The sequence below is a fragment of the Perna viridis genome, chromosome 2 (assembly GCF_037379345.1).
Source record: "Perna viridis isolate PV_CMFRI_1.1 ecotype Kerala chromosome 2, ASM3737934v1, whole genome shotgun sequence".
NCBI lineage: Eukaryota > Metazoa > Mollusca > Bivalvia > Mytilida > Mytilidae > Perna > Perna viridis.
Genome location: NC_142446.1, coordinates 38,757,723 through 38,771,215, shown reverse-complemented (window position 1 = coordinate 38,771,215; position 13,493 = coordinate 38,757,723). Strand labels below are relative to the sequence as shown.

Below are 13,493 nucleotides of genomic sequence, written 5' to 3'. Positions count from 1 at the left end.
AAATTGCATCATAAGGAAAACGCCACCTCTTCCATGAAACAATCAATGGGTCATACTCAAAACAATATATGACTATAGTGCACAGCCTATCACTGATTTACTCAGAACAAATGGTACGACCTTTGTCTTAGAAAATGCTTCCCATGTTGAATTGCGAATTGTTTAGCTGTAAAATCACTGTTTCTACGTTTACAGAAATGTTCTATGCATTTACTGTTGAATTAAAGTTTTCAGTGAATTAGCCATTTGCCTGGAAATGCGATATTTTAAAATTTATCTGTTATTTATTATCACCTAAAATTGCCAAAATCTGTAGGAAAACATTTCATGTTCAGGTCTTATATGAACACTGAAAATAAGTAAAATATACATGTTCATGTATACATGTACAAAAAGTATCATTTACAAAGCAAAGGAAACTTTTTGTTATTTCAAACTAATTTCACAAATGAGATATGTCAAATGACGTGCGTATCCAACGCAATGGTTCACATTCGAGTGAGCTGATAACATCATCAAACCAATATGAATGTGAACATATTGCCGGAAAAATATAGGAACGGTTACATCTTCCAGGAATTTATGCAGAGTGTTTGGTTAGACAATGTACATCAATGCAACGATTAATTATTACACAAGAAGAGTTATGATGCATACTTCAATGGTTAACACCTATAGTTAGATTCACAAACGAAAAGGAATACATCTATGTATGTATCTATACATATATCTCTAGAAATGACGAAAAAGTTAAAAATATACATTGAGTATAATATAAAGTCCTTGTACAATGTAAATATACAATAAAATAGTAACAACTTTGTCAGCTATGAGACTTAACAAACATTCATAATGCTAATTTTTTTGAATGTTTAAATTAAAAACTTACAAACTGTAAAGTCTTCTTCTAAAGACACTATATTTCCGCGCAAAAGTTGATTAGTCTAACGTACAGTTAACCGATAACTTACAATAATTTACAATATAAATGCATTTGCACTAATTCTCAAAATCTTTAATGTCAATGCAATCTAATTTTGATGAAAAAAATAAGATAAAATACATATAATTATCAATTTGATTATCAAAATCTGAAATGTCAATTTAATTTTAATTTTGATGGGAAAAATAGAATAAAAAAACATATAACCATCAATTTGATTCTCAAAATCTGAAATGTCAATTTAATTTTAAATTTAATGGAAAAAATAAAATGAAATACATATATTCATCAATTTGATTGTAAAATAAATATTGTTTTAGACTTTTCCACCGCATGACCTACATATATAAACGTGCAAATGGAAGGTTCTAATATACAGGTGTACATGTATATAACCCGTATATGTATAATATACAGTCACCTCTTACTGCTACCTGAAATCAAAAAATTACGTTTCATTGATGGGCAGCAACTGGGACTATTCCAACTTAACAGATTCCTCGATGCCGTGTGATGTGCAACAAAACGCAGAAATTACCGACAGTTCATTTTCACGTAGGTGTATGGTACATCAAATCCTAAGATCCAAAGATATGTAACACGAAGGCCCTATTTGATATAGGACCCCCATTTTTTTTCTCTCCAGCAACATTTGAAAAAGATATGGATCATATTCAACTTGTGTTTTAAATCAAATACAATTTGAAGTATCTGCCTGCCTCCTAGACTGATTTGTGGCAATTTTACCATTAAAATATATAACAATTTGTTAAAGAGTAATCAAGGAAACCAAGGTTATAGCGGTAATTAAAAGAATGTAATCCAGGGACAAAGACCAGACATGGAAAACAGACATATACGACAAAGAACATAAAGTAACTAAAATCATAAAAGTAAATGAGCAACTCGGATTCCACTAAAACTGGGAGCATGGACCAGGTACACCAGTAGGATAAGCGTCCTCTGCCTTCCTAGAAACACCCGTCAAGTTGCTAATAAAAAGTCAAGTTCGGGGTAGACAAACGAGGAAAGGAAAACCATGACCCGTTGAATAAATCAGTTTTCATGGTGCAGATGGATACACCATAACGATCCACGAGTTCATGATGACGACCATAAAACTTCTGTAGTGATGACTTCAATCTTGTAGCAACATAACCCTGTTCCAGAAGCCTATTTGTTAGAGTTCTAGCGCGATACAAAAAGTCTGCTTAGTTTCGGCAAGCTCTGGCATAACGTATGAGTTGTGATATGAACACTCCATACGCAGGAGCCGAAGGGATGTTGCCACAGATGAAAGGAAAGTTGACAATTTTGAATGAAAAGTCATCACGTTTGTCGTAAAGTTTGGTCAATAGTTTTCCTTTATCATCGATTTATAAGTGTAGGTCAAGATATGAGGCTGACTTCACAGTGTGAGTTGTATCCTTTATCTCAAGTTCTTTTGGGAATGTTTTTAATTTTTTTTTTTAGATTATCAAGGATGAGTTGCATTTTGCAGAGACGACACGTGTTTGGATGGTTTATTATCATTGCAATCAGCATAATAATGTTTATGTTTGCTGGTCATCATTACTGTACGTTAATAAATAGCAAACCAAATCTTGAGTGCATTTGTATAGAAGATCCTCAATTACTAAATAGAACAGGACTGGAGGTAGTTAAAACTTTGCCAGTTGCAGCAGTTGGTGCTAGGTCATTCAAAGTAAAAAAGGTACAGACTGCAAGGCTCACCAAGTCAGAGAATGGCAGATATTATGCCTGTGTTAAAAATTTTGAGGATGAGTGGAAAAAAGGCCAAAGTGAGTTTTGGGATGGAGATACTCAGTTTATACGAAGAACTCATCACACTTATCTTCAGCATGGCCAAAGCATTATGATAGACGTAGGAGGAAATGTCGGAGAGGATGCTGTAGCATATTTAAGAATGTATCAACCAAAATACTTGGTTGTTTTAGAACCTTTGAAACTGTTATATAGACAGTTAGGAAATCGTCTACACAATTTTACCAATGCTATTGTGTATAATGTTGGTCTTGGTGATAAATATGAAACATTTATGATTAGGATGGAAGGAAATGTTGGAGATGCAACTTCTCCATTCTATGGTTCAGGACAGGGAACATGCTCTGTGAAAGTTGTAAATGCCTTAGACTTTTTTCAGAGACTTGGTGTAGGTAGTTTCAAAGTTGACTTATTGACAATCAATTGTGAGGGTTGTGAGTATGCTTTACTGGAAAGTATCGTGTCTTCTAATCTAATCAATCATTTCAAGCATATACAGTTTGCCACACATGCTAAACTGAAGGAGTTGCAACAGCCTACAGAAAGATACTGTAAGTTACAAGAACTTCTCCGTAGAACTCACTTGCTGACATATCAATACAGATATACTTGGGAAACATGGAAACTTAATAGCCTGTAGTCATGGTAACAAAGATCTGGAATAATTTTCTACTTTTTTTGGAAGGGGTAACCTTTTCAGTCCAACTTGAGTTATATTGGTCGCCTTAAATTATAGATAATCAACAGAATCCTAGTAATTGTACCTTTTTATGAACATTTTAGCAAAACTGCCTTTACTTAAGTAAAATTTGGCCTATATATTAGAATTACAAAGCAATTTAGAATGTTGGACATGTGTCTAAGTTACAAGTTATACATCTGGTTTGACCCCCAAACTACACATTAGTTTGGACTAAATATTTGATGAAAAAAATAAGTTTGTGTCCATATATTTTGGATATGCAAAAAAATAGTATATTTCACATTTTAATTACTTATTTTTTAATTTAAAAAAACCCTTGAAAATCATAACTATATTCTGCCAAATATTTTATATCACCACTAATTGTTAGGGTTGTTTAATTATACGATGTTTAAAAAACATACATCCGATTTGAATATTCTGCTATTTAATTGAAGTGTTGTGGATGTGCACGGCAATTTGCTTTTTAGCTCACGTGGACATAGGTCATGCGAGATATTGTCATCACTTGTCGTCGTCGTAAACATTTTCTTCAAACATCATCTACCCTGAATCTTCAGGACAGAATATAATGAAATATAGTGTAATTCTTCCATAGAGTAACTAACACAAAGTTTATACTTCGAATTTTGATCTGACGAAAAACATGGAGGCCGTTACTACCATACGGTCAGACAGCATTTTTTGCATATATCGAAAATCCGTACAGTTTAGCTAAAATCTGACTTGGGGGTAAAAGTATTAAGCATGATGAAATCTATATGTAGCCAAATTTTCGTGATAATCTGATGATATATGTTGGAGTTGATTATCTTTTTAGACGTTTTTGCTATTTATGATAATATTAACATCAAAATGTTCTCCTTGGAAACTACGGGGCAGAATTCAATGATAGGTGGTATAATTGTTTCTTATGGTGTTATGCGCAAACTTAATGTTTGAGTTTTGATCTGTGAAAAACATGGCCACCGTTTCGAAAAAAAAAGGATTAATAGGGGTAAAACAACAGGGTTTTTTTGCATAAATTTCGTTTAGCCAAACTCTGAGTGGGTAAAAGTGTTCAGCATGACGAAATCTATTAGTTTTCAAATCTCCGTGAAAATCTGTTTATTCATGTTTGAATTATAAGCCATTTGTTGGAGTTTTTTTCAGCTATTTTTATGTAATTGTTTTTGGAAATATTCTTTTGTGATTTGAAATCAATGACAGTTGATGCGATTAATTTTGTTTGTTTGTTTTTATTTGTATTTGTTTGTATTTGGGTTTTTTGTTTGTTTTTGTTTTTGCTAGTTGATTATTAGTATTATTATTATTATTTGAATTTTTATCAATCATGGCAGCTTTTACCAATAATTGAATGTGACTAATTTGCCAGGTAAGCGATTAAAGCTCCTTTGAGTCTGTAGTATTTCATATGCATTGCATTGTCGTATATTTGTGTTGTTTTTTATTGGTTTTTTTTTTGGAGGGGAGTTGGTGGGGTTGGTTGATTTTCCGTCCATCTACACAAAGTAACTTGTATTTTCACTGTGATATTTAATGTATCTTCAAGTTGTGAAGATTGGTAAAATGTTTATAAAATGATCATCATTTTTGATTGTGCAAGAGTAGATAAGATAACATCAATTACAACATATTTAAACAATTTTACTATTTTATTATGAGTCTTTAAGTTTTATTCGTTAACATTTTAATTACTTCAGGGAAAAAATAGTACATTCCATATATTTAATTTAAATACAAATAAATATCCTATTTCAGTCATGTCAGTGTTAAGAGATAGCGATAAATAACAACAATAACAACAATTGATTATCTTACAGTTTATTGATAATACTCATGTTTCTTTAATTAAAAGATTTTTTAATTTCTTTTTTAAGGAATTGAGCCCATCATGTGGGAGTCATTGTCTTTTTCATAGATGAGTGCATGTAAACTGGGTGGACCCAAGTTGTGTTATATTGAGTAAAACCTACGTGAGTGAAGTGTTGAGTTCTTTTGGGTAACATTTGTGGAAAAAAGGTCTCTTGCAGCTGTTATAAATTTTGACCCCAATTTAAGGGATGGGGGATTACTGGCATTTCATCTCCACCCATCTCTTTATATCCCAAATGCCTTTGGGACATTTCAGTTTTAAGACTCAATCTCTGCAAAAGTTATTATTTAATATGATTGCACTGTAAAAAAATCATAATTTATAGTGGTCTAAATTTACATCCAAGATTGGAAGGTCCTGGACTTTTCCAAGTGTAAAGTCACTTGTCCAGCCTAGGAAAACTCAAAGTCCTCAATAGCGTCATTAAATGGTGTTGATGGTACTGGACATGGCATAGGTGCATGTGTTAATGTGATGTTCAAGGTCAGTTTTATATGATACACTTATCCTAGGTCAGTCATATTTGGTATGCTGTTGTATAAGCATTAACATTACATTACAATTCTGTATCCATTTCATGTATATGCCCCTGCAGTCACAGTATTTTAACATTGAAATTTCTTATAAAGATTTTAATGTTTACTTTACTGATTATAGGCCAGTTTAAGATGAAGGAACTACTTTTGAAAGATCAAGGGTATTTAGGATATATTTTTGCATTAGTGTCATCACATTACAATTCCATATCTGTTTCACCCATATGTCCTTGCAGCCATTATCAAATGTTGACACCCGTGCAGGTCCGGGTGTTAAAAGAATAGGCCTGCAGCAGCGCTAAGTTTGTCGTAAAAGGTGACTAAATAGTGCTCAGAACCCTAGCCGGGGGCTAGGGCGCTCTGCCCACAGAACAACAGGTGGTGGATTGGGGTACTCCTGGCGTGTTACATGCTGGGGTTGTCAGGCTATAATACGGAAAACCTGACTGCAAACCATAGTGGTGCACCGTGTTGGGAAAGATGCCACGTTCCTCGCACGTTAAAGAACCCTACTGTGGTATTCTTTCGGAGTAGGAACCATAGGGCTCCGCCACGTCTCCCTATTTCCAGTGGCAATCAAAGTATGTCAACCCCATTATCCTTGTGTCCCATCTCTTTTCATTTCATCATCATTTCATGTTCATTTTATCATCAATTTCATGTTCATCGTCTGAATATAGCTGAAATATTGCTGCTCGGACGTTAAAGCCCAACAAACAAACAATCAAATTTTGAATAACAGCAACTATGTTATCACAGGCTAGACATGTCTTTTAGTTTAATGAATATTGATGCTATTTCATAGGTTGTCATTTAAATAATTTTAATTTTTCATTGAAACTAAAAGAACCTACAACAAATACACATATATAAAGAAATTTACTATTTTACAGTGTATTTTTGTATTTATGTGCATTTTTTTTTGGTTATATTTTGTTGTTTTTTTTTTCGATTTCTGTTATTAAATTTTGTTATGTACTATTTGGATTTCGAGGGTAAGTAATGTAAGCTGATGGACCTAGATATAATTAAATGAGTGTTTGAACTTGGTTTTAAGTTTTGTCAAAAGATTACTACTGTGCGGTTAAAATTATGCCCCCCTCTAATATCATATCTTTTTTGTCGTCTGTGTTTGTCCAACACATAGATATGTTATAATAACATTTTTGTATCCCCCTTATTTGTGGGGAATATACTCTTTTAAACTCAAAGTTTTTCCAAAATGTTCTACTTAAACAGCTTCTCTGTTAAACTGCTTATAAAGGATCATTCTATCTATAGTTTCAAATTCCCCGTGAAATTGTTTTTTTTCATCTTACATAAATTTTTTTTGAGCCCTAAAACTGATACACCCTTGAACCTTTAAAGATATTTTATCAAACCATTTGCTTGAAGACTGTGTTAAGATTTTTCAGTTACTGGGATCAAATATAATCCAAATATTGAGCTGGTACGTTGATTTAAGATAGGAACACTTGCTTATTTGCTTTAATACGTATTTTTGTGCTTAAATATGTAAAAAACAGAAATGAGTCACATCGTGAATAACGAATATATTAATCAGTGTATGATCAAGGGTCATATTCGTTGGAAAGTAGTGGCGCTTAGGTGTACATTGAAACCAGACTATACTGAACCCCTTTCGGACTTAAGAATATATTCAATTTAGATGGGTTCACCTAGGTTAAACAAAAGCTGATTTGAAGGGACTTCAATGGGTGTCTGGTTTAGACAGATTTGTTATGGTTTAGTCTGGATGAGTTTTTCTGCATTTTTCTAAGATCAAAATGCATAGCAAATTAGAGTGGTTTCCTCGGCTTCCGTTGGAAGGAATGTTGAGATATTGGATATATTGCGTTTGTACGATGACTTGTACCACGTCTCCCTTTCCAATTTCGTCGCTTATCACTTCCTGTTATCCGTATGATATAGAACTTTCTTTTGGATGGGTAATGGAAATTTTCGAAACACATTTCGCAGCTTTTATTGTAGGGAATGTGCAGGTATGAGGTATTTTGCTTTTGCATGATGACTTGTACAGTGCCTCTCCTTTCCAGGTTCGTTTATTTTTCTTCTTCCTCTTTACCATAAGTAGTCAGTAAAGGTATTCCCAGCATGATGTAGCGTGCAACATTTTGTTGTATATCTGGATTTTTCTTAGCATTTCAATATAAATAAAGTTTAAGATAATTCAGGCATTTAAAACGGTAGTTTTTTTTTCCTTTTGGAATAGCAAAATAACACATCAAAAGGGAAGAATGATAATGATGTGATCCTCTATAATTGGTTTGCTATGATACAAAGCAGTATTTACAAATTAATTGTCTAGTTTTGGCAATTCAACTTAATCCAGCTTGCATATAAGTTAATGTTTTTCTTATTGTTATATACATAAATATGTATATATTTTTTATGTAACTTACAGAGGTTATTGTAATGTTCAATAAGATACTATATGAACATGTATACTCTTGTCTTATTACATGCTTTTTAAAAAAAAATTCTTGTCTAACATATGGTATTTATGCATTTATTGTTTTATGAAATTGATTGCTTAAGATGTATTATGAGTGGCTAAGATATTTTATGCATTAATCATTTGGGTGTTAATATTCGTTTAGCAAACATTCATTTTTTACTATATCTTGATTCAAAGTTATTTCCACTAACGGTGTAAAATTGATATTGTAAGTTTTCTTTGTAGTACATTTGAATTTAGTTCTGCATTCGTTTACTTTAGTTATTACTTAAAGATCAAAACTTCAATCTGGTGTTTCATGTATATGAATGTTTATATTATGCAATTCTTGTAACTAAGAAGCTCTGTAATTGTCATCTGCATTTTGGTTTTTTGACAATACCTAAAATAGACGTGTTGTTTAATGGGCCTCTGTGAAAGTGAAACACAATGTTCCATATTAGTTTGTATTGAAGTTTGGGATAGTGGCCCTCTCTGTAAATAAGGAATTAGGAACTGGAAAACGGCTAAAACATTTCATGAAACTTTGTGTAAATTGCTAATTTTATGACCTATTTTAAAGGGATTGAAATGAAATGATGGAATTATTAGCTCCTTTGATATATTGAATTGTGCGAGGCTTTTAGAAATTGATTATTGTGCCCTGATTTTAAATTCGCACATACATATATTGAAGTTCAAAGGTTTTAAAATTATGTTTTTAAAAATTAAGTTGTTTCAGATAATTTTCCAATTTTATGGCCTCATATATTTTTAACCGATTCCTATGCCGTGTGGACAATTTTGCCAAGGTTAAAATTCTTAGTTGTATCATGCTTAGATCGATATAGTGCTTATACCTGCCCCAACTATTCAGATTCAACGTTTCTGTTTCTGTATTGACTGTATAAAGCTGCACCATTTGGCACATATTAAGATTTATGGTCTTACTCAAGTACAAGGTTTTGTAAGAGTCAGGCAGTGGCCTTTATATGGTTTTAAAAACACATCACTCTGACAGTGAAATTTCCTTATTTACATGATAAAACCAACGGTATCAAGACAAAATATGCTTGCAATTAAATGTGTAATATGTTACTTTTATTTCCATTGAGAGTTTTTTTTTTTATTTTACTAGTCCATTTATGCTTCTTTATTTACATATCTGCTTAATTGTTTTCGTGATTTTAACCTTTGATCTTGATGGTTGGTTATATTTTGTTTTTGAGACAAGATAGAACAATAGTATTTTTAGTATAGTTTCATCTGTGGCAACATCCCTTCAGCTCCTGGGTAATGGAGTGTTTATATCACAACTCATACGTTATGCCAGAGCTTGCCGAAACTACGCAGACTTTTTGTATCGCGCTAGAACTCTAACAAATAGGATTCTGGAGCGGTGTTATGTTGCTACAAGATTGAAGTTATCACTACAGAAGTTTTATGGTCGTCATCATGAACTGGTGGATCGTTATGGTGTATCCATCAGCACCATGAAAACTGATTTATTCAACGGGTCATGGTTTTTCTTTCCTCGTTTGTCTACCCCGGACTTGATTTTTATGAGCAACTCGGCGGGTGTTTCTAGAAAAGCAGAGGACGCTTATCCTACCGGTGCACCTGGTCCATGCTCTCAGTTTTTAGTGGAGTCCGAGTTGCTCTTTTGCTTTTGTATGTATGATTTTAGTTACTTTATGTTCTTTGTTGTGTATGTCTGTTTTCCATGTCTGGTCTTTGTCCCTGAATTGCATTCTTTTGATTACCGTTATAACCTTGGTTCCCTTGATTACTCTTTTAAATAAAAGAAAAATCTACGCGTATGAAATGTTTAACGGTGAACCTCTTCCTCTCTTGACCAGTGGTCAGGGGTGAGAAACCCAGAATTCGGAGGTGGGAGTAAGGGTCGGGATATTGAAAATTGCTTGATGAGGACCAGGAATAATGTGGTCAATTTTAAAATTTATAAAATTTACTATAGACATATTTTTCCAAATACCAATTTTAGATATGAATTTGAGAAAGATATTCCAAGTCAACCTCCTCATAAAAAATAAACACCTAAGACAGAATTATGAAATGAATAAGTTTCAGTATCATTTAACATCAGACCAAAATTGGCCATTTTGTAATTCTAATCTATGAAAGGATAGATTAACACCTTTTACAAACTAGAAAAGTAAATGGATTATTACTTAACCCCTACTAAGCTATGGTTGTATATTTTGTCAGTGTAAAAAACCCAATATTTCTCAATCTTATTTGCAATTCATTTGACTAAGGATAATATCTATTAGTCATAGTTGATATTTTATATCTTCACGTGCCCTTACTTGACATATTGAGCGGTATAGGTGAAGATGTTATGATATGTTTAATTTTTTTAATGTTTAAGTTCTTTTCTGATCCATAAGAAAGGATGCCAAAAGAGGACAAGCTTTAAAGGAATGAAATTTCTTTTTATTGTAAAAACGAACATTTTCGTTGACTTTCCATATGAACATTTAATGTGCAAAGGGGGTTAAATCAATTATATACAGTTCTGTCCAATAACTGTATCTAATGTTTGTCGACCATTAAAATGATTTCGCCTTTTACAGCAATTATATATTATATTTCAAAATGTACCACATATATAAGTCCCAATCAAGTGATTTTTGTTAGCCATTTATACCACCAGATTACAAACTTAGAATTAATCATTTTTCTTATTTCAAATTCTGAGACTTTACTCTGAAATAGGGGTGGGGTCCGTTCCATTTTCGGACGATAATTAATTACGCTTTCAGCAATTTGAGAACTAATTTGAATGATGTAGGCCCTAGACGCTATCCGGAAAGGGACACAGAAATATCAATGTCCATTCGTTCGTCGGGTCACACTTATGGACGCAACTCCTTATAAACCGCTTGACGGACTTAGTTCAAAATTTAATTTGACAAATTTTACAGGTGTAATGGGACTTTTGCACTTCAACTTTTTTTTTTCGCGGAGACGAACATAAGGCTATGAGTTGCTTGTCCTTTTTGAGAATAGAATTGAAAACTTTTAAGGTCTTATTTTGTCGTATAATTATTACTTTTTTTATTACATCACAGTAATTTTGTTTAACTGGTGTGTTCTTATGTTGTTATTATTTTTTTATTATGAATTCTGACTAGTGTATTTAATTTTTTTTAAAAATATATTTACTAGTGACAGTGAGTTATTTACGTTTTTTCTATTTCTTCAGTGTATAGACCTTTTCCTTTTAATTAATAAATATTCTGTTATTTTGTTTATTTAATTTAAAATATTATGTGTGCTTTGTAATATAAAACTATATGTTTCGTGGTGATTTCCTACATTTTATCTGTCCATGAGCACCCTTTCATCTTTGGAGATATATGAATCACACATATAAGTCCCAATAAAATGGCTTCGGTTAGTCTGTCTATCACAGACACTTTTCGAATTTTTAGCTCACCTGGCCAAAAGCCATGTGAGCTATTGCCATCACTTGGCGTCCGTCGTCGTCCGTCGTTGTCGTTAACAATTGCACGAAACTCTTCTCTGAAACTACTTGACTGATTAGAACTAAACTTGATATAAATGTTCCTTGGGGTATCCTGCATAGAACCGATGTGGGGATTTTTGATTCGTCGAAAAACATGGCCACTGTTACTAAAAATAGAACATAGGGGTCAGACAGTAGTTTTTCACAAATATCTCCTAAACCGTTAGGTTTAGCTAAATTCTGGCAAAGTTAAAGTGTTCAGCATGATGAGATCTATCTCTGATCAAGTTTTGGTTTTAATCCGTTAAGCCATGCTGGAGTTATTGCCCTTTTTCAACGATTTTTGCTATTTTTAATATCATTTCTTTCAAAAGTATTCTCCTCTGACACTACTGGACGAATTGAAACCAAATTTTGGTGAATAGTTTGTCTCTATTGGTTCTATTTGTAAAATACACGAGCGAATAGTGAACGGGCATATGATGCACTGGTGGCAAAGCTCTCATTTGTCTGACGCTTAGGTTTTTTTTCTAAGATTTTTTATGGGTCTGGTTAAGGACAAATACGTAAATCATGATAAATGAATCATAGTGATATTAAATTCCGTCTCATTAAAAAATCAGGCAATAGAAGACTCATGATATGAAATAACTCAACTCTTTGACAGTGAAACTTTGGCTATTTATACTAAGAGAATGCAAAAAAATAAAGACAAGATTCTCCATCTCCTTTGATTAAATGTGTTATAATTACATTGACATTTACCGCAAACGAATATCATTTCAGGGGCTTATAATTCTGTCAAAGAACCAATTTTTCTTGCATTCTTGAAAATATTTGCAAATTTCTTCAGTGATTGAGACATTTGAAGTAAAAGTAAAAGTTAAAAGTAAACTTATTAAAGCACAAGTCCCATATCATTAATAACCCTATACAGTTTTATTGATTAAGCGTTTAAATTCTGTCTATCAAACTTTAAATTAAATTTTATTATCCAACGGCCAGCCTATTGTCAGCCTTGGAGAAAAATAAAGCAAAACCCTCGAATATTCTTTTTCCTATTGTTTGTTCTTCTTCGTGCTGAATTTTCTTTCGAACAGTTTTGTGGTACGCATTTAGCCTTATGTGTGTCCAGTATTCTTGGTTGATCAATATATTCCTCTTCACTGAGAGTAAGGTCACATTCCTTATCTTCCTCCCTGTCCGTTAATTTGAAATTTTCAAAGACCGCGTCTCCATGAATTTTCTTTGGTAAATTCTTACGGAAATTTTGGTTGTCTAGAATTTCTGCACTGATCCTTATGTTTTTTCAACAATGCTTTTTTTTATTAGTTTTGCGGTCCTATATTTGCAAAAGATTTTCCAACGGTTCAGGCATGTTTTGTAAGTAGTTTTCGAATTTATCCTTCAAGTTTCTGTATTCTTGCAGTGTATCCACTTTAGTGAACACAACAATAAGATATTAGTAAACGGCTTCTCCGAACACACTAAGGTCAACTTAGATTGCACGCTTCTCCTCTGACAAAATTCATTTTTGTCGTTACTAAATTCAATTTTGTCAAATAGGTAAATACAAATATTAACTTATTTGCATACAAAATTGACATTTGTTACCTGTTATGGAAGTACAATAACAAAAGTCATTTTTGTCAGACAAAATTCAATTTTTAGAGATAGATCACTTCGAGCAGGGGAATGT

At 32.7% G+C, this 13,493-nt stretch overlaps 1 protein-coding gene across 3 annotated transcripts in view; it reads left to right on the top strand.

Annotated features, from left to right (window-relative positions):
* Positions 1 to 13,493, top strand: part of LOC148624970 (uncharacterized) — a 48,510-nt gene that overhangs the window by 22,312 nt on the left and 12,705 nt on the right. For 2 of the 3 annotated variants that reach the window (XM_088568135.1, XM_088568136.1), the window contains exon 2: positions 2,417 to 11,575. In XM_088568135.1, the coding sequence (XP_088424261.1) occupies positions 2,417 to 3,368 (952 nt within the window). In that variant the 3' untranslated portion in view covers positions 3,369 to 11,575. Of the gene's footprint in view, positions 1 to 2,416; positions 11,576 to 13,493 lie in introns of those variants that run through there. The other variant, XR_015919819.1, reaches the window with a different exon arrangement.